The sequence below is a fragment of the Cetorhinus maximus genome, chromosome 19 (assembly GCF_964194155.1).
Source record: "Cetorhinus maximus chromosome 19, sCetMax3.hap1.1, whole genome shotgun sequence".
NCBI classification, from domain to species: domain Eukaryota; kingdom Metazoa; phylum Chordata; class Chondrichthyes; order Lamniformes; family Cetorhinidae; genus Cetorhinus; species Cetorhinus maximus.
In genome coordinates, this window is record NC_135897.1 from 20,752,824 (window position 1) to 20,773,411 (window position 20,588).

Genomic DNA, 20,588 nt, shown 5'->3' on the forward strand with positions numbered 1-20,588 from the left:
ATATGCTTTAAGTTAACCACAAATGGTGAGCCCTGCACTTGGAATTTTTCTTTCTCATTGGAATGCATCTATTCTGTGTATTCTGAAGTCCCTTTAAATGCCTGTCACTGAACTTCTATTAACATAGCCCTTAACCTCATTTGCCTGTTCACTTTAGCTAGCTCTGCTTTCATGCCCTCATAATTGCCCTTATTTAAGTTTAAAATACTAGTCTTGGATGCACTCATTTCTCCCTCATAATGAATGTAAAATTCAATCATATTATGATTGCTGTGACCTAAGGAGTACCTTCACTATGAAGTTATCAATTAATCCTATCTCGTTGCTCAATACCAGGTCTAGTATAATCTCTTCTCTGCTTGGCTCCAGAACGTGCTGTTCTAAGAAATGATCCCGAAAACATTCTATGAACTCCTCATCTGTGCTACCTTTGCCCATATGATTTTTCCAGTCTATATGTAGATCAAATCCCCCATTATTATTGCTGTATCTCTCTAACAAGCTCCCATTATCTCTTCTTTTATACTCTGCCCTACTGTGTTGTTACAATTGGGGGCCTGTACACCACTCCCACAAGTGACTTCTTGCCTTTATCATTTCTCATCTCAACACAAATCGCTTCTACATCCTGGTTTCCTGAACTTAGGTCATCCCTCTCAAATGTGCTAATACCATCATTAATTAACAGAGTCACCCCTCGACTTTTTCCTCACTTTCTGTCCTTCCTAAATGTCACATACCCTTCAATGTTCAGGTCCAAATCTATGTCATCCTGTATCCATGTCTCTGTGATGCCTATCAGATGATGCTTATTTATTATTATTTGTGCTATCAATTCATCTGTTTTGCTTTGAATGCTATATGCATTTAGATACAGAGCATTTAGTTTTGTCCTTTTATTACTTTTGTAGCATCTAGCCTGCTGATTTACTCTTAGATTTGTACACTCTGTCCCTTCTTGTCATGGTCTGTTTATCATTTCCCATATTATTACCTTTCTCTCTTGCCTTGTCTCTACTCTTTGGTTTATCACATCTTCCCAAATTTGATCCCTCGCCCCCACTATTCAGTTCAAAGCCCTCCCTAGTTACATAGCTCGCGAGGACACCAGCCCCAGCATGATTCAGGTGTAGACCATCCCAACAGTACAGATCCCACTTTCCCCAACACTTGTGCCAGTGCCCCACAAACCAGAACCCACTTCTCCCACACCAGTCTTTGAACCACACATTCATTTCTCTAATCTTATTTGTCCTATGGCAATTTGCACGTGGCTCAGGTAATAATCCAGAAATTATGACCTTTGAGGTTCTGCTTCTTAATTTGGTGCCTAGCTCCACATACTGACTATGCAGAGCCTCCTTCCTTGTCCTGATTATGTTTTTGGTGCCTACATGAGCCTTGACCACTGGATCCTCCCCCTCCCACTGCAAGTTCCTCTCCAGCTCTGAGCAGATGTCCCGAATCCTGGTATTGGGCAAGCAACACAGCTGTCTGGACTCTCGCTCTTTGCTACAGAGAACAGTGTCAATTCCCCTTACTATACTATCCCCTACAACCACTACATTCCTTTGTGCTCCCCCCCGCTTCAATGACTTCCTGTACCATGGTGCCATGGTCAGTCAGCTCCAACCTGCAGTCCCCAAACAAGCTGAGAGAGCCTCAAACCTGTTGGACAATTGCAGAGACTGACATTCATACCCTTTGGGTCCTCTTACCTGCCTCTGCTACAGTCCCTCCTATCGCTGACTACCTTTCAAATCAGAAGATCCTATCCTAATAGGTGTGACTACCTCCTGGTACAAAGTGTCCAGGTTGCTTCCCCCCTCCCTGATGTGACACAGTGTCTGCAGCTCAGCCTCCAGCTCAATGACTCTGAGCTGAAGCTCCTCAAGCTGTAGACACTTACTGCAGACGTGTTTGCCTTGGATCAGACTGGTAATCAGGAGCTCCCACATGTCGCAGCCATGATACATCACCTGTCCTGCCATACTTATGTGCTTTAATTAATTACTTAATTACTTGATTCAATTATTTATTTTTTTATATTTTTATTAATCTTATCACAAATTCCTGTACTATTCGAAATCATAGGAATAGAATAGACCTTGACCACTTACCAGATACTCACCAGACAGCTAGCTCCTTCCCCGGTATCAGAGCAAGAACCAGTTCCTACAGGATGAAAGAGTTAGAAAAAGCAAAGGAGCACCTCCCTCCCCTCCTCACCGAACTCCCTCAGCTCACCAAATCCCCGTACTCCATTGAGGTTGCACAATCAGTGCTGCTCGCACTGAGGATGTCTGAATTTATATGGTCTAAACAAAGGAACAAGCTGAGCCTATGAGTCTCCAGGTCCTCTTTTCACTCACTCTTCTAGATGGGGTTTCCTGTCTCTAGGTCCTCTTGCTCTTCCAGGTCATGGTTACTGTCTCCAGGGCCTTTCGCTCTTCCAGGTGGTGGTTACTGCCCCTGGGTCCTCTCACTTCTTCAAAGAGGTATTAGGAGCGATGGGGCAGATTTTAAGGAGTGAATCGAAGTATGAAGAGAGAAATGGAGAGTTTCTGGAAGTCAGTATGGCATGGTAACCTAGGAGTGGTTACTGAACCTGACTGTGTGAGGGAACTGGTTTAACATTAGTACACCACCACCTTCTCAAGGGCAACTTGGGATTGGCAATAAATGCTGGCCCAGCCAGTGATGTCCACATCCCATGAATGAATAAAACAATAAATAAATAAAATAACACATACAGTCAGTGAAACAGGGAGCTGGCAGGAAAAGAATTACACACATTCATTCATTCACTCACTCCCTTACACACACACCACAACCCACCACCAGCATCACAGTCCCAGGGAGCGATCCCTCCACTGCCACTCCATCCCAGGGAGTGAACAGCCACCCCATCCCAAGGAGCAATCCAGCCACACCCACCTCCTCACCCTCCGTCCCAGGGAGCAATGGCCCTGAAGTAAATGGTTGGAGCTCCAGGGATGACAGTGACTTACCAGCCACACCACCACAGCACAATGCCCCATCTGTGCTGCCGCATGGAGAACGGTCATGCCGTCGTGTGCGCAAAGATTCAAGTTGGCCATACAGTCCTTCACCAGGAATTCCACGACGTGAAGATGACCTGCCTGACAGGCCAGGTAAAGAGGGGTAGCACCATTCTGGCTCTGTTTATCCAGGGCCCTAAGGAGAAGGAGCAAAAAATGACTTCAGTACAAATCATAGAGCAGGTTTCAAGTAACATCTGGGAACAGCAGTTAAACTGCTACAAGTTAGAAACAGAAGACAGCTCCCTAGTGTGTCAGTGGAAGCCACTGCCAGGTGTGCATTGAGACAGTGCATCTGGGGTTAGGCCTGCACTGAGTTTACTGGTATCGGGTGGGAAATCAGTCAGGGGTGTTCCGATTACCCTGGGCCAGGACTCACCCTCCTGAACACAATCTGATCACGTCTGCTGGACATTGGGTGAAAACAATCAGCACGTTTGTGACCAATGCTCCAACTTTGCACTCCAACCCACAACCCAGCACCCACTCTTTCATCACCGCACCCCCCCCCACCATCCCATTCCTGTGGAACCCATAGCACCAAGAGAGTCAGTGCCTGTGGAACCTGTACTCCAGAGAGTCAGTGCCTGTGGAACCTGTACTCCAGACAGTCAGTGCCTGTGGAACCTGTACTCCAGAAAGAGAGTCAGTGCCTGTGGAACCTGTACTCCAGAGAGTCAGTGCCTGTGGAACCTGTACTCCAGAGAGAGATTCAGTGCCTGTGGAACCTGTACTCCAGAGAGAGTCAGTGCCTGTGGAACCTGTACTCCCGAGAGAGAGTCAGTGCCTGTGGAACCTGTACTCCAGAGAGAGAGTCAGTGCCTGTGGAACCTGTACTCCAGAGAGAGAGTCAGTGCCTGTGGAACCTGTACTCCAGAGAGAGAGTCAGTGCCTGTGGAACCTGTACTCCAGACAGTCAGTGCCTGTGGAACCTGTACTCCAGAGAGAGAGTCAGTGCCTGTGGAACCTGTACTCCAGAGAGTCAGTGCCCGTGGAACCTGTACTCCAGAGAGAGTCAGTGCCTGTGGAACCTGTACTCCAGAGAGTCAGTGCCTGTGGAACCTGTACTCCAGACAGTCAGTGCCTGTGGAACCTGTACTCCAGAGAGAGAGTCAGTGCCTGTGGAACCTGTACTCCAGAGAGTCAGTGCCCGTGGAACCTGTACTCCAGAGAGAGTCAGTGCCTGTGGAACCTGTACTCCAGAGAGTCAGTGCCTGTGGAACCTGTACTCCAGAGAGAGTCAGTGCCTGTGGAACCTGTACTCCAGAGAGAGAGTCAGTGCCTGTGGAACCTGTACTCCAGAGAGAGTCAGTGCCTGTGGAACCTGTACTCCAGAGAGAGTCAGTGCCTGTGGAACCTGTACTCCAGAGAGAGTCAGTGCCTGTGGAACCTGTACTCCAGAGAGAGAGTCAGTGCCTGTGGAACCTGTACTCCAGAGAGAGTCAGTGCCTGTGGAACCTGTACTCCAGAGAGAGTCAGTGCCTGTGGAACCTGTACTCCAGAGAGAGTCAGTGCCTGTGGAACCTGTACTCCAGAGAGAGAGTCAGTGCCTGTGGAACCTGTACTCCAGAGAGAGAGTCAGTGCCTGTGGAACCTGTACTCCAGAGAGAGAGTCAGTGCCTGTGGAACCTGTACTCCAGAGAAAGAGTCAGTGCCTGTGGAACCTGTACTCCAGAGAGAGAATCAGTGCCTGTGGAACCTGTACTCCCGAGAGAGTCAGTGCCTGTGGAACCTGTACTCCAGAGAGAGAGTCAGTGCCTGTGGAACCTGTACTCCAGAGAGTCAGTGCCTGTGGAACCTGTACTCCAGAGAGAGTCAGTGCCTGTGGAACCTGTACTCCAGAGAGAGAGTCAGTGCCTGTGGAACCTGTACTCCAGAGAGAGTCAGTGCCTGTGGAACCTGTACTCCAGAGAGAGTCAGTGCCTGTGGAACCTGTACTCCAGAGAGAGTCAGTGCCTGTGGAACCTGTACTCCAGAGAGAGAGTCAGTGCCTGTGGAACCTGTACTCCAGAGAGAGAGTCAGTGCCTGTGGAACCTGTACTCCAGAGAGAGAGAGTCAGTGCCTGTGGAACCTGTACTCCAGAGAGAGAGTCAGTGCCTGTGGAACCTGTACTCCAGAGAGAGAATCAGTGCCTGTGGAACCTGTACTCCCGAGAGAGTCAGTGCCTGTGGAACCTGTACTCCCGAGAGAGTCAGTGCCTGTGGAACCTGTACTCCAGAGAGAGAGTCAGTGCCTGTGGAACCTGTACTCCAGAGAGAGTCAGTGCCTGTGGAACCTGTACTCCAGAGAGAGAGTCAGTGCCTGTGGAACCTGTACTCCAGAGAGAGAGTCAGTGCCTGTGGAACCTGTACTCCAGAGAGAGAGTCAGTGCCTGTGGAACCTGTACTCCAGAGAGAGAGTCAGTGCCTATGGAACCTGTACTCCAGAGAGAGAGTCAGTGCCTGTGGAACCTGTACTCCAGAGAGAGAGTCAGTGCCTGTGGAACCTGTACTCCAGAGAGAGAATCAGTGCCTGTGGAACCTGTACTCCCGAGAGAGTCAGTGCCTGTGGAACCTGTACTCCCGAGAGAGTCAGTGCCTGTGGAACCTGTACTCCCGAGAGAGTCAGTGCCTGTGGAACCTGTACTCCAGAGAGAGTCAGTGCCTATGGAACCTGTACTCCAGAGAGAGAGTCAGTGCCTGTGGAACCTGTACTCCAGAGAGAGAGTCAGTGCCTGTGGAACCTGTACTCCAGAGAGAGAATCAGTGCCTGTGGAACCTGTACTCCCGAGAGAGTCAGTGCCTGTGGAACCTGTACTCCCGAGAGAGTCAGTGCCTGTGGAACCTGTACTCCCGAGAGAGTCAGTGCCTGTGGAACCTGTACTCCCGAGAGAATCAGTGCACACTGTTGTGTTTTTATAATGACAAAGGCACCGATCACTTATAAGGGATTGGGTAAACACATTGTGGTTTCATTTATTTAAACTAGACACATGAGAACAGATATGCATAGATAGAAAGCTTTAAGAGATGAGTAGCAGGGCTGTGTGTGTGTGTGTTCTCTGTTCACGGGCCGAAATGAAACTAATACTGGATCACATGACAAACTTCCCTTCTAGTGATGGCATGCTGCTATCCCTTAAAGGAATATTACAACACGCACTGTCCCACACTTAATGAAGAATGCTCCTGTAACTTGCATACTGTTGGTTGAACTTTGAAGCTTCATTCTACCCCAGAACTCAGCTACCTCCCCATTCACAAAGAGCAGTCAAAATAAATATTTTACAAATATTTCACAGAAGACTTCACCATAAGAATGCCGCTGGCTCAAATTCAAAAATATCTCTGATTGCACAGATTCACAGTGGATCAGACTCTTTCCCAATCACACCTTTACCACAGATCTGGAAACTATATAAACTGCCCGAGGCTGTACCATGTGCTAATGCTAAAATAAAAACAGAAAACACTTGAAATACTCAGGAAATAGCAGCACCTGCGGAAGGACAAAGTTAACATTTCAGGTCAATGGACTGTCAGAGCTGAGAAACATTAGGAATGTCACAGGTTTTAAGCAAGTACAGAGGCAGGAAAAGAGTGAGAGGAGAAAAACACAAAAGGGAAGGTGTGGAGGGCAGGAGAGATTAAATAAGAAAAGGAATGATGGTGAAAGGCAAAAGGAGATGGTATTGGGACAAGAAACAAAAGATGGGCCGAGAGTCGGTATAAATGGTAAAGCAGTAACATTACTAGCAGCTGCCGCCCGAAAATATAGAGTCAGAGGTTATGATCAGAAATGGTTGAACTCAATGTCCAGTCTGGAAGGCTGTGAAGTGCCCAACCGAAAGATGTTTCTCGAGCTTCCGTTCAGCTTCATTGGTAAAGAGTAGGAAGCCAAGGGGCAGAATTGTCTGTGCCCACTGGCGTCAGGCATCGCAGCGGCCATGAGTGGACAATATGGAGTGAAGGCCAAAAATCGGTTTCACGCCTTCGTGAAAAATGTTTGTAACCGTCCACTCTGCCCGTCAATGGCCGCTGGATGCAGGAACCTCATTATAATACATCTGCATATCATTATAAGCTCAGTTGGCTGGAATCATACCGCTACGCTGGATCATCCGAGCACATTGGCGTGATTTCATACCGACGTGTTTCACAACAGCATTTATAAGGCGTGCACCTTGCAGGCTGCACTTCGAGGGGAACTCGGAGGTGAGTGCACAGCAACATTGCACAGGGCTCATGAGGGTCGCCTGTTGGACCTCAAGGCTGAGGCACTGCGCATTCAAACGAGGGCACAGGCAAGTCACTTTTTCCTGGCTGGCTGATAGGGCTGCCCTGCGGCTGAGGCGAGTTGTGGGCGGGAGGGGTGGTGGTGGGAGCAAGGGCAAAGGGCAAAGACTCCCCTGCAGTTGAGGCGAGTTGGTGAGGGCCAAGGGCTACACTCCAGTTAAGGCGAGTTGGGTTGGGGGTGGGGGGGGGGGGGATGTGTGTGTGTGTGTGTGTGTGTGTGTGTGTGTGGAGGCTAGGGGCTGCCCTCCGGTTGATGGTAATGCACAAGCACATGCTGTGGTGGGGGGGTGGTGTTGGGGGGAGCAGGGAAGCGGCCATTTTGCTGCAGCTGAGACCACATTGACAGGCTCGGAGTCGGGTCTCTAGCTTATCTGCCCACTCAAGCAACACAGAGGCCTGAAAGTGCCACCAAGTGCTCCAGAGCCTTTCACTCCTTTGGCACAGACTGAAAAGTAATGAGTGTTTTAGTGGACTGCAGAACAGTTGGACAACTGGGCACGTTGTACAATCTCCTTGCTAAAGCTGGCCATGGAGCACTCACTGGTGGAGGTGCTCACAGCCCCTTGCAATGTCAGCATCCTGGTTTGGACCAGTCTCCCCCATGGTTCAAGCTAACAGTGCAGCCTTGCAGTGTGGGTTAGGAGAATGCCTGTGCCTGAGCTGAGAGCACAGCATGCAGTCCAATGGGCAAAGCTGCCGCCAATCGGTCAGGTGGAGTGGGGCAGAGGAAGGTGGGGTTACGGGCAGCCATGCAGCGCACTAATCTCTGGCCATCCAAGTGGTGGCCAGAACTCTGCGGGATGCATTAAGGAGCCTAGCTAGACTTGGGTCAATGGACACTGCCTTTCATTCCTCAGATAACTGAGAACCAGTGTCACCAAAGGTTGCCCGTGTCTAGGGAGCTGGTCGGTCACATCTGCCCCTGCTACAGGATTTAATGCCACGGGGACATGGAGGGCATCCGCTTCAAGTGGCTGTGCTCAATTTCTACACCAGTGGTTCCTTTCAGGGCTCCACAGGTGACCTATGTGGATTTCACAAGCCTCCACCCACAAGTGCATTCATTAGATCATGGATGCTGTCCTCATGAAGGCACACAACTTGGTGCATTTCACCCGGGATCAGGAAAGTCAGGAAGCAAGAGCACTGGGATTTGTGCAGATCTCGGGTTTCCCACAGGTGCAGGGTGCCATTGACTGCACTCACATGGCGCTCAGATCTCCGTGGCAACAAGTGGTCACCTACATCAACCACAAGGGCTTCCACTCACTGAATGTGCAGCTGGTCTGCGACCACCACAAACACATCCTACAGGTCTACGCACGGTTCCCAGGGAGTGTCCATGACTCCTACATTCTCAGTAGGTCTTAGATCGCTGACCACTTCCTGGGTCCACAGAAGCTGCAGCGTTGGCTCCTCCGGCCAAGCTGATGACACCCGTGCAGCAGCCTCAGACTGTAGCAGAGCGACGCTATAATGAGGTTCAAGCTGCAACCCGCAACTTGGTGGAGCAGACCATTGGGATGCTGAAAATGAGGTTCCAGTGCCTGGACCGGTCTGGTGGAGCCCTGCAATACAGTCCGCAAAGGATGTCACGCATCATCATCGTCTGCTGTGCCCTTTAGAACCTGGCGCTGCAACGGGGAGAGGTACTGGCTGAGGAGGACATCAAAAGAGATGAGGGTGAGGAGGTCCTCGAATGTGAGGATGACGGCGATCAGGCCCTTGCAATGGCCAGGCAAGACAGGTGCATCAGGAGGCTCTCACAGCTGCTAGATTTGTGGAGGATGACGACATGCAGTGAGGAGACACCATCGATCCTCACATTGCATCTGTGAATGTCTGACTCCTGTCTGGCTGAGGGCAGCTCACTTGTGCTCTGTGATCAGGGTCATATCATAGAGACACAGCCATGAAACTTTAAATGCACCTGAACCTTTGTCCACCTTCAGCACCTGGCCCCTTCAGGAGCACAACGTCACTGGTCACAGATGCTGAAAAGATGGGGGCCAGCCCCACCTTAAAGGTGTTGAGAGCACACAGAGAGAATGATGGAACTGTGTGACGTCTGCCCACGACATTCTGACAGCAAAGATAAGCACCATCGAGGTGCAGGCATCAGTAATGTGTCCAGGGAGTGTGTGAGGCCAGACCATCACTTTGGTCTGAAGGCTGCATAAAGCACAGGGAAGAGGCCCTGGACTGAGACTCCTGCCTTTATCTTGTGCAGGAAGGTTTCACATCTGAGTGACAAGAACATTGCTCATCAGAACAAGGAGCCATAGGTAGGGAGACATTTTTGGGAGTTTTTTAACAATAGTGAACGTTATGTACAAGTGATTAACACCCGTGCCCAGGCTGTGCAACTACGTCTTCTTAACCGTCCTAACCCTGCCGCTACATCTTGGTGCTCCCCAGACATCCACAGCAGAGGTGGAGGCAGCCTGTTGACTGCTATGCCCTGTCCACCAGTCAGCGCGATGGCACACCCTCAAAGTGAGCGAGGGGCCTAACGTGGGCCACTCCACCTCCGTCTGGGACCTCTCCCTGCTGTTGTGAGCCAGCTTCTCCTGCGTGGAAACAAATGGAGAGGGTGTGAGCAGGGCACATGGCACTGTGTGGAATGTTTGTGTGGTGAGCGGAACCATGGACAGGAATGAGGATGTGAGCTCCTGAGGATATGAGCCTGATGGAGGTGTGAGGGTGTGTGTGAGAGTTAGTGGTGTTGTCCCTTGAGGTGTGGGATCCCTGTGGACACGTGATGGGTTTGTGAGTGTGTGAGTTGAGAGCGATGAGAAGAGTGACTTACCCTGGCAGAACGGATGAGACCATTCATTCTGTAGCGGCACTGGGTAGCTGTCCCCTTTTGCAGGGCATTGGCGCTGACCACCACTGCCACTGCCTCCCAAACTGGATGAGTGAAGTTGCTGCCTGTCTTGCAGCCAGAGTGGGGGTAGAGGGCATCACGGTGAGCCTCCAAAAGGCGCTCGAGGGACATGTCATTGACCCTGGGGGCTTCAGTCTTTTTGCCTTTCAGGGCCATGTCTTCTTTACAGCTGTCCTGGGCTGGAGGCACTGAGAAGTGTGCGCGTAGCTGGTCTTTAAATATGGCGCCCGGCGTGCTGAAGTGGCGAGTGATGATGTGGCGAGCGAATGAGAGCCCGCCTGCCATGGAAACAGCGTGTTTCCCGGGAATGGATAGTTAATGCAGCGGGTTTGGGACGATACGGCGTGAAAAGCCACCATTGCGGCCAGAACGTCATTTTACCCGCCCGCTACCGCACTTAGTGCAAATCTGGGACAATTCCACCCGTTAACTTTGATCCTCTCTGCACGGGTGCTGCCTGACCTGCTGAGTATTTCCAGCATCCACGGTATTTTGCTTCTGCACCAATGTCTTAATGATGTTGATGGTGGTGTTTGGTTACTTACACAATCAGTGCAAACTGGTGCCTTAATAGACAGGCAAACAGACAGAACCATTGACATGAAAGAGATAGAAATTGAATCCGGACCAGAGTGAAGATGCCTTCGATCAGCGTTGTTGCTGACCACAAAGCCTTGTCTGACCCGATGATGCTGCCCACTTCTCCTGGGATCTTCCGATCCCAGCTAAAGCAGAAACGGGCAGTGTAGATTCGCAGGGTAGGTTCAGTGAGTATAGGAGAGGGGAAAGAGGAACACCTGCATTTTACAACAGTAACTGCCGGACAGTAAGTCTTCATTTAACATGGCCCTTGCTTTAACCTCAATAAGTTAATGGGGTCTGTAATCTCGCTGAGCATTGCGAGGTTCATTTTAAAGTCATTTCCCGTGTGACCCAATTGGCACCAGCTCAGAATGGGATCTCCCTGCTCCCCAAGTTGCGGCTTCTCCTCCCTCGTCCGACCTCCGAGTTGCAGCCTCTTCCTCCTCCCTGACCAAGCCTCCCGCTCCATGACTCACCCTCTCGCCGCTTGCCTTTCCAGGATTTGGGTTCCCATTCAAGATCCAGACCCGATCTGAAGCCAGAGCACTGATGTTGTGAAAGTGAGTCCCAACGGTGCAGAAGTGCCAAGCTGGGGCTGGCTACAATCTATGCTTTTTTTTAAAAAAACGACTGTCGGGGCTGCTCCTGCCTCACTGCTCTTTTCCCGAGCCCTCACTCACAGTGAGAGGGCTCGGGGAGAGAAGCAGCAAGCAGGAGCATTTAACAAAGAAAACAACATGGATTGTAGCAGCTTCATATCGGATCTGGATCTTGAAAGGGATCAGGAGCCCAGGAGAGGGAAGCAGCGAGAGGGTGAGTCAGGGGGTGAGACGTTCGGTGAGAAGGTGGGTCGGGGAGGAGGGAGAGACCACAACTCGGATGATTGGGGAGGGGAAAGCAAAAAACTGCGGATGCTGGAAATCCAAAACAAAAATAAAAATAAAAATACCTTGAAAAACTCAGCAGGTCTGGCTGCAACTGCAGAGAGGAGCACAGTTAACATTTCAAGTCCGTATGACTCTTCAACAGAACTAAGTAAAAATAGAAGAGAGGTGAAATATAAGCTGGTTTATAGGGGGGGTGGGACAAGTAGAACTGGATAGAGGGTCAGTGATAGGTGGAGATAACCAAAAGATGTCACAGACAAAAGGACAAAGAGGTATTGAAGGTGGTGATATTATCTGAGGAATGTGCTAATTAAGGGTAGAAAGCAGGACGAGCAAGGTACAGATAGCTCTAGTGGGGGTGGGGTGAAGGAATCGAAAAAGGCTAAAAGGTAGAGATAAAACAATGGATGGAAATACATTTAAAAATAATGGAAATAGGTGGGAAAAGAAAAATCTATATAAATTATTGGAAAAAAGGGGGAGGTGGGATCGGAAAGGGGGTGGGGATGGAGGAGAGAGTTCATGATCTAAAATTGTTGAACTCAATATTGGGGAGGGGGATGGTCTGGAGTGACCAGGAGGACCAGGGAACGGGATCCACAGCGAGCAGGAGGTACTGTCAGTAGAAAGTTACATTTTTCTTCTATATTTTTTAACTTATTTTATTTTAAAAGTGACTTCACTTACCAATGTAGGAATTTGGCAATGTAAAATATTTCAACTTACAGGGTATAATGTTTTAATATTTTATTTTTCTGTTAAGGAAGGTCCTAGAAAACCTAACGACAGTTTTAACATTTGTTCCACAAAAAAACACTACTTTCAGCACCACAAGCAGTTTTAAGTGAGGATTTACTGCAGTCAGGTAAACTTTTAAAGGTCTCAAGTCTTTTAACGAATAAGTGTGGGTGAATGAACGTGGGTAAGGTGGGTAAAGTAGGTAGGCGGGTGAGATGGGTAGATGGGTCAGGAGACTGGCCTGGTGTTCGGAAGGGGGTAGTTGGGTCCGGTCATGGGAGGGGGGTGGTTGGTGGGAGTGCTCAGTTGAGTTATACAGCTGTTAGGCCAGCTATTAAACTGTGTAATGTTTCCTGGATAAGAATACAGGTAAGTCCCATATACTTGGCACAAGCCTCCGCCTTGAGCTCAGATTCAGATATTTCTCACAGGGTCCCTGGCAGCAGGGAATCAGCCCATCAGAAGTTCGAAACTTCCCAGGCAATTTCCACATATTTCTAGCATCAGGAATTCTGCAGTGTCCTGATGTGCTCCCCCCAACGTATGTCCCATTGCCGAAAATCCAGAGACCGGAAGATTTGGGCCAATGTATGGGAAAATAGTAGATATAATAACAGGAAATGGGAGTGCCTGCAAACATGGATGCTGCCACCAGGTGGCAGTAAATACCATGGAAAGAGCTCAATCGTGGTTACCATCAAAATTGTGGCTTAGATTTTCACATGGAATGTATAGTGTAAAAAAGAAGCTTGATTTATGCTGGTGTTTATGCTCCATGTGAACCTCCTCTCATCCGTATAATTTTGTATTCCTTTTACTACCTTCATGTGTTCATCTAGCTTCCCCTTGAATGCATCTGCACTATTAGTCTCAACTACTTGTGAGAGTGAGTTCCACACTTTCACCACTCTCTGGGTAGTCGATTCTCCTGAATTTCATATTGGATTTATTAGTGGCTATCTTACATTATTGGCCCCAGTTTCGGTCTACCTCCACAAGTGGAAACATCTTCTCCATATCTACCACATCAAACCCTCTCACAAAGACCTTAAGGGCTGCTATCAGGTCACTCCTCAGTCTTCTCTTTACTAAAAAAAAGAGCCTCAGCCTGGTCAACCTTTTCTCACTTCTAATATCATCCTTGTAAACCTCTTTTGACCTTCTCTAGTGTCTCTATATCCTTTTGCTAAAAAGGAGACCAGAACTGTTCACAGTACTCCAAGTGTGATCTAACCAAGGCTCTACCCAAGCTTAATAGAATTTTTCTGCTTTGCATTTCTATCCCCGAATGCAACAGCCTGGTTTTCACATTTTGCAATTTTGTTAACTCCTGTCACTACTTTTAATGATTTGTGTATCTGTATCTCTCCATCACTCTGCTACTCTCAAACACTTCCTTTCCAAGCAGCATGTGATCTCTCATTCTTCCTACCATGATGCAGCAATCCACGATTATCCACATTGAAATGCATTTGCCAATTACACACTTATTCTGCAAGTTTATTATCTTGCCACATTTTGTTGCAGTTTCCCTCATCTTAACCTCCATCTGTAAATTTTGAAACTTTCAAATTGTTTGTGTAAATACTGGGCAATAGTGGCCCCAGCACTGACACTCGTGGATCACCATTTCCCATCTTTTGACAGTTTGAGTGCGGTAACTCTCCTTGGTCTTGGGCAGTTCCCTGGGATCGAGGTCGACTTGCTTCTATCCTGGTTTAATGGGATTTGAGATGGCTGATAAGTCTAATGCCCACTCTACAGACCCTGCCAGATGTGGGGCAGGTGGGGGTGTGCTTGAAGGGTTGGTAGGAGAGGCGTTTGGAGGTTTGCACGCTCCCTCTGGTACCCCAACTTTGCCTCTGTGTGCTCCTGATGAAGTCCCTCAATGAGTCAGGTGTTTTCCTGAAAGAACCTTCTCCATTTTGGCTGGTCACAAGCCAGAGACTCCCATGGGTCGACTGGTTGTTGACCTCTTCAGGGATGTTTTGAGGATATCCCAAAAGTGTTTACACTGTGCTGCTGGGAGTCTCCTGCCATGACTGAGTTCCAAGTAGAACAGTTGCTTTGGGAGCCTGGTGTCAGGCATAGGAACGACATGCCCTGCCCAGTGGAACTGGGTTTGAATGATTATCATCCTGATGCTGGGAATGTTCACTTGGAGAAGACCCCACTGTTGGACCGCCTTTCTTGTCACTGGGTTTGGAGGATCTTGTGAAGGCTGGTGCTTCTCCAGTGCTTTGAAGTGCCTGCTGTAGGTTGTCCAAGTCTCAGAAGCATTTGGAGCATAGGGTTTACTGCTGCCCAGTAAACCATGACGTTAGTCTTGGGTATGAGGCCCGGGTCCTCCAATACTCTTTTCCTCAGTCGATCGGAGGCTGAGCTGGCACATTGGAGATGATATTGAATTTCATCATCTGTTTGTCTTCATTAAGAGGAGGTTTCCAAGATATGGAAAATGGTCCACCATTTCCAGGGCCTTACCGCTGATTTTGATTGACAGGGGGAGGTGTTTTGGTGTGGGAGCTGGTTGGAAGAGGATCTTAGTTTTCAGGGTGTTTAGTGAAAGGCCCATTCTCTCATATGCTCTAACTGCCTTTAACCCAATCCTCTGTTTACTGTTTTGTAGCCAGCATGCTATCCATTCTGCTACGTGTCCCCTGGCTCCATGGCCCAGATCTTCCAGACTCTGGATCGTCAGAGACTTGACATATCTCCCAAGATGCACCTCGGGACCCTGAAGAAGTCCCAGTGCAATTCTGAGGGGCAATTCCCCTGGTCCCTGAGTTAGAGTCGGAGACATCAACGGTTCCTGCTTACTTACCTGGATAGTTACCCAGGAAATGTTAGACAGAAAAATCTTAATCTATTTCCTGGGTAACAGTACAACTGCACCACCACCACCCCCCCCACAACCACCCCCTCAACCCCTTGGCTCTACTCCCCAAACCCCAGACTCTCACCACCCAACCTGACTAACACCCAACGCCAACCTACCCCCGATCCCCAACTTGACCTCTCTAGCCCCCACAACCCAACTCCCCCGTCCGACTCCCCACCCCACTGACTCCCCTTACCCGATCTGACTAGGCCCTGACCGGACAACTGCTCCCAGGCAAACCTGGCCACCTCCCGACCCACCTACCCACTCACCCACCTCACAACCTACTACCCAACTCAGCTGACACCATACCCGCTTTCTTTACACACCTACTCAACCACACCCTCACACCCTCACCCTGACACACCCACCCTCACTCCCACCCTCATTCCCACCCTCATTCCCATCCTCACACCTCTCCCTCACCAACACACTGAGAGGCTTGGGAACCTTTAAATACTTACTAGAATGCAGCAGCAGCAGCAGCCAGTGCCGTACAAAGGGGGCGTGGGTTCTGCGCTGATTCTCTTCGCTGTTCTCTGCGAGGATCCCTGCGGTGAGGGAAATCTGCAGGATCCTCCATCGGAAGTTGGAGCTGTTTCAAAGTAAGTGAGTAGGTTTCCACCTGATCAGAGGCAGACAGGAGTGGTTTGAACTCTGATGGGCTTTGGGCCCATATTTTTTTTTAATTAATTCACGGGATGTGGGCTTCACTGGCTGGACCAGCATTTATTGCCCATGCCTAGCTGCCCTTAAGAAGGTGATGGTGAGCTGCCTTCTTGAACTGCTGCAGTCCATGTGGTGTAGGTACACCCGCAGTGCTGATAGAGAGGGAGTTCCAGGATTTTGACCCGGCAACAGTAAAGGAACAGCAATATATTTCCAAGTCAGGATGGTGAGTGACTTGGAGGGAAAATTCCAGGCAGCAAGGGTTCTGTGGTCCTTGTCCTTCTAGGCGGTAGTGGTCATGGGTTTGGAAGGTACTGTCAAAGGAGCCTTGGTGAATTCCTGCGGTGCATCTTGTAGATGATACACACACTGCTGCTACTGTGGGTCAGTGGTGGAGGGAGTGAATGTTTGTGGATGTGGTGCCAATCAAGCGGTCTGCTTTGTCCTGGGTGGTGTTAAGCTTCTTGAGTGTTATGGGAGCTGCACTCATCCTGCCAAGTTGGGAGTATTCCATCACAGTCCTGATTTGTGCCTTGTAGTTGGTAGACAGGCTTTGCGGAGTGAGGGGGTGAGTTACTCATCACATAATTCCTAGTGTCTGACCTGCTCTTGTAGCCACAGTATTTATATGACTTGTCCAGTTCAGTTTCTGGTCAATGGTAACCCCCAGGAGTTGACAGTGGGGGATTCAATGATGGTAATGCCATTGAACATCAAGAGGCGATGGTTGGATTCTCTCTTGATGGAGATGGTCATTGCCTGGCACTTGTGTGGTGTGAATGTTACTTGCCACTTGTCAGCCCAAGCCTGGATATTGTCCAGGTCTTGCTGCATTAGGATATGACTGCTTCAGTATCTGAGGAGTCATGAATGGTGCTGAATATTGTGCAATCATCAGCGACTTTGGTCAAGAGTTGACCTTATCGATGTACTTCTGAAGTCAAAATAATAGGGAAAACTGCACTGTGACTAGAACCCATTTATCATTAACACAAGGTTTGGAGATGTATATTGATCCAAAGCAGCTCCAATCCAATATGCATGAAACAGGTCCAACTCAGTGTGGACAACTCTGGTTCCCTATCACTAAAACACAGACTTGATCTTAAAGGATGAGGAAAACCAACAACTAATTTCTTTGGAACAGAAACTAATTTTGTCTCTTGAATTTCTAAATTAGAATTAAGGTAAAATTGTTAAATTAGAAGCAGATTCATTCTTAAACTCAAGCCTGTCAAACCGCCCCCCTCACATTTCTAATATAAAATAAAAACAGAAAATGCTGCAAAAACTCAGCAGGTCTGGTAGCATCTGTGGAAAGAGGAACAGAGTTAACGTTTTGAGTCCATATGACTCTTGTTCGGAGTTGAAGAGAGGTAGAAAGGTGATGGGTTTTATGCTGTTGAAAAGGGGAGGTGGAGCAGGTAGAGCAAAATAGAAGGTCAAGGATAGGCCGGAGGTCAGGAAAGGTTAAATGACAAAGATGTCATGGACACAAGACAAAGGGAGTGTTAATGATAGTGATAAAAACACCTATCATTACAGGTGTTAATAGCAGCATAAAGGTCAGCCCTGTCTGAAAGCAAAATAGCAGAATGTGTTAATAGCAGAACAGGGGTCAGCACTTTCTTAAGCAAAACATGAGAACAAGATACAGACTGGCACTTTTAGGTATGGGAGCGGACGGGGAGGATGGGGGTTGGAAAAAATCAAAATGGAAGGGAGAGCTCATGGCCTGAAGCTGTTGAACTCAATGTTAAGTCTGGAAGGCTGTCAAGTGCCTAAAGGTGCTATTCCTTCAGTTATTACTTCTTTATTACTTTCTGTACCTGCAATGCTAACCTTTTACGATTCATGTGCAAGGACACCCAGATCCCTCCGTACTGCAGAATTCTGCAGTTTCTCTCCATTTAAATAATATTCTGCTTTTCTATTCTTCTTGTCAAAGCGGACAACCTCACATTTTCCCACATTGTACTCCATCTGCCAAATTTTTGCACACTCACCTATGTCTATGTCCCTTTGCAGACTCTTTGCATCCCCCTCACAACTTATTTTCTAAATATCTTTGTATTGTCAGCATTTTCTCAATGACAGATATTAAGCTAACTGGCCTATAGTTTCCTGCCTTCTGTCTCCCTCCTTTCTTGAATAGCGGTGTTATATTTGCAGTTTTCCAATCCTCTGGGACCTTTTCAGAATCTAGGGAATTTTGGAAGATCACAACCAATGTATCCACTATCTCTTTTATGACTCTAGGATGCAGGCCATCAGGTCCAGGGGGCTTGTCAGCCTTTAATGCCATTAGTTTTCCTAGTATTTGCTTGTGATTGTTTTAAGTTCCTCCGACAATTTTGCCTCTAGATTTTCTATTATTCTTAAAATGCTTTCAGTGTCTACTTACTGTGAAGACAGATACAAAGTACTTGTTAATAGTCTCTGCCATTTCGTTTTTTTCCCCATTACTAATTCCCCAGTCTTACCCTTTTAGGAACTAATGTTTACTTTAGCTACTCTCTTCCTTGTTACATACTTGTTGAAACTCTTACTGTCAGTTTTTATAATTCTTGTTGGGTTTCCCTCATACTCCACTTTCATCTTTTTTAAGTCACCCTTTCCTGGTTTCTAAAATGTTCCCAATCTTCTGGGTTGCCACTAACCTTTGCAGCATTGTGCGTCTTTTCTTTCAATTTGATACTGTCCTCCACTTCCTTAGTTAGCTACGGATAGTACATCCTTCATGTAGAGCATTTCTGTCTCAATGGAATATATCTTTGTTAAGAGTTATAAAATATCTCCTTAAATGTCTGCCACTGCATCTCTACCTTTTAACCTATTTTTCCTATTCTACCTTGGTCAAATCTGTCCACATATCCTTGAAATTGCCTTTAAGTTTAAAATTCTCATTTCAGAGCACATTTCTCACCCTCAAACTGAATGTGAAATTCTATCATGAGGATCCTTAACTATGAGGTTATTGATTAATCCTGTCTTATTACACATAACCAGGTCTAAAATAGTCTGTTCCTTAGTTGGTTCCAGAACATATTGTTCTAAAAAAACTGTCCTGAGTACACTCTATGAACTCATCCTCCAGGTTGCCTTTGCCAATTTGATTTGTCCAATCTATATTAAGATTAAAATCTCTCATGATTATTGTGGTACCTTTTTCTTACAAGCCCCATTACTTCTTGATTCATATTCTGTCCAGCTACTGTCAGGGGGCCTGTAAACTACTAGTGACTTATTTTCTTTTTTATTTCTTAGCTCCAAACCGATTCTACATTTTGATCCTCTGAACCAAGATCATTTCTCACTAATGTGCTGATCTCATTCTCAATTAACAGAGCTACCCCACCTCCTTTTCCTTTCTTCCTGTCCTCAAATTTCAAGTATCTGGCAATATTCAGGTTCCAGCCATGATCACTTTGCAACCATATCTCTGTAATGGCCACCATATCATACTCATTTATTTCTACTTGTGCTATCAAATCATCCATCTTGCTAGAAATGCTGTGGGCATTCAGATAACGGGGCTTTAATTCCATTGTTTTACCATTTTTCCCTACTCTGGCCTCATTTGCTGGTGTACTCATAAGGTTGTAAGCTCTGTACTTCCTGTCACACTCTGGTTATCATTACCTGTATTGCTACTCTACACTATACCCTTTTCCTTTCTCTTCAGCTTTCCAAATCTCTCCTCACATGAGCCCTCCCTCCCAACACCCGCCCCCTCCACCACTATTTAGTTTAAAGCCTTCTCCACAGCCCGAGTGATGACTCACCAGGACACTAGTCCCAGCGCAGCTCAGGTGGACACCGTCCCATCAGTACAGCTACCTCTTCCCCCAGTGCTGGTGCCGGTGCCCCATGAATCAAAACCCATTTCTCCCACACCAGTCTCTGTGCCATGCATTCAACTCTCTGATCTTATTTACCCTTTTCCAATTTACTCAGGTAGTAATCCAGAGATTATTACCTTTGTGGTTCTGCTTTTAATTTAGTTCCCAGTTGCTCACATTCTCTGAGCAGAACCTCTTTCTGAGCCCTACCTATGTTGTTGGTATCCACATGGACCATGACAACTGGATCCTTTCCCTCCCAGTCCAAGATCCTCTCCAGCCCTGAGAAGTGTCTTTAATCTTGGCACCAGGCAGGCACCACAGTCTTCAGGACTGTGCTCTTGACTGCAGAGGACAGTATCTATCCCCTTAACTAGATTGACCCCCACAACTACATTCCTTTTTACTCCCACCACAGAGCCGTAGTCAGTTTTCCCATCTTCCCTGCTCTTGTCCACAGAAGTTACAAGAACTTCAAACCTGTTGGACAATTGCAGGGGCTGAGGCTCCTCCACTTCTACCTTTTGGGTCCTCATACCTGCCTCACCTGCAGTCACACCCTCCTGTCCCTAATCACAGGCCAAATCTGAAGAATCTACCTAAGGGGTGTGACCAGATAACTTGCCCCCTTCCTGATGCTTCGCAGTATCCGAATCTCGGACTCTAGCTCATTAACTCTGAGCTGTCAGAGATGCCAACTCTTGGGTGAGACATTAAACTGAGGCTCCGTCTGCTCCCTCAAGCAGATGTAAAAGATCCTATTGC

The 20,588-nt window shown here is 47.8% G+C and overlaps 1 protein-coding gene across 1 annotated transcript in view; it reads right to left on the reverse strand.

Annotated features, from left to right (window-relative positions):
- Positions 1 to 20,588, reverse strand: part of espnla (espin like a) — a 73,795-nt gene that overhangs the window by 45,595 nt on the left and 7,612 nt on the right. Inside the window, exon 3 of the mRNA XM_078564640.1 lies at positions 3,012 to 3,198. Within this exon, the coding sequence (XP_078420766.1) occupies positions 3,012 to 3,198 (187 nt within the window). The remainder of the gene's footprint in view (positions 1 to 3,011; positions 3,199 to 20,588) is intronic.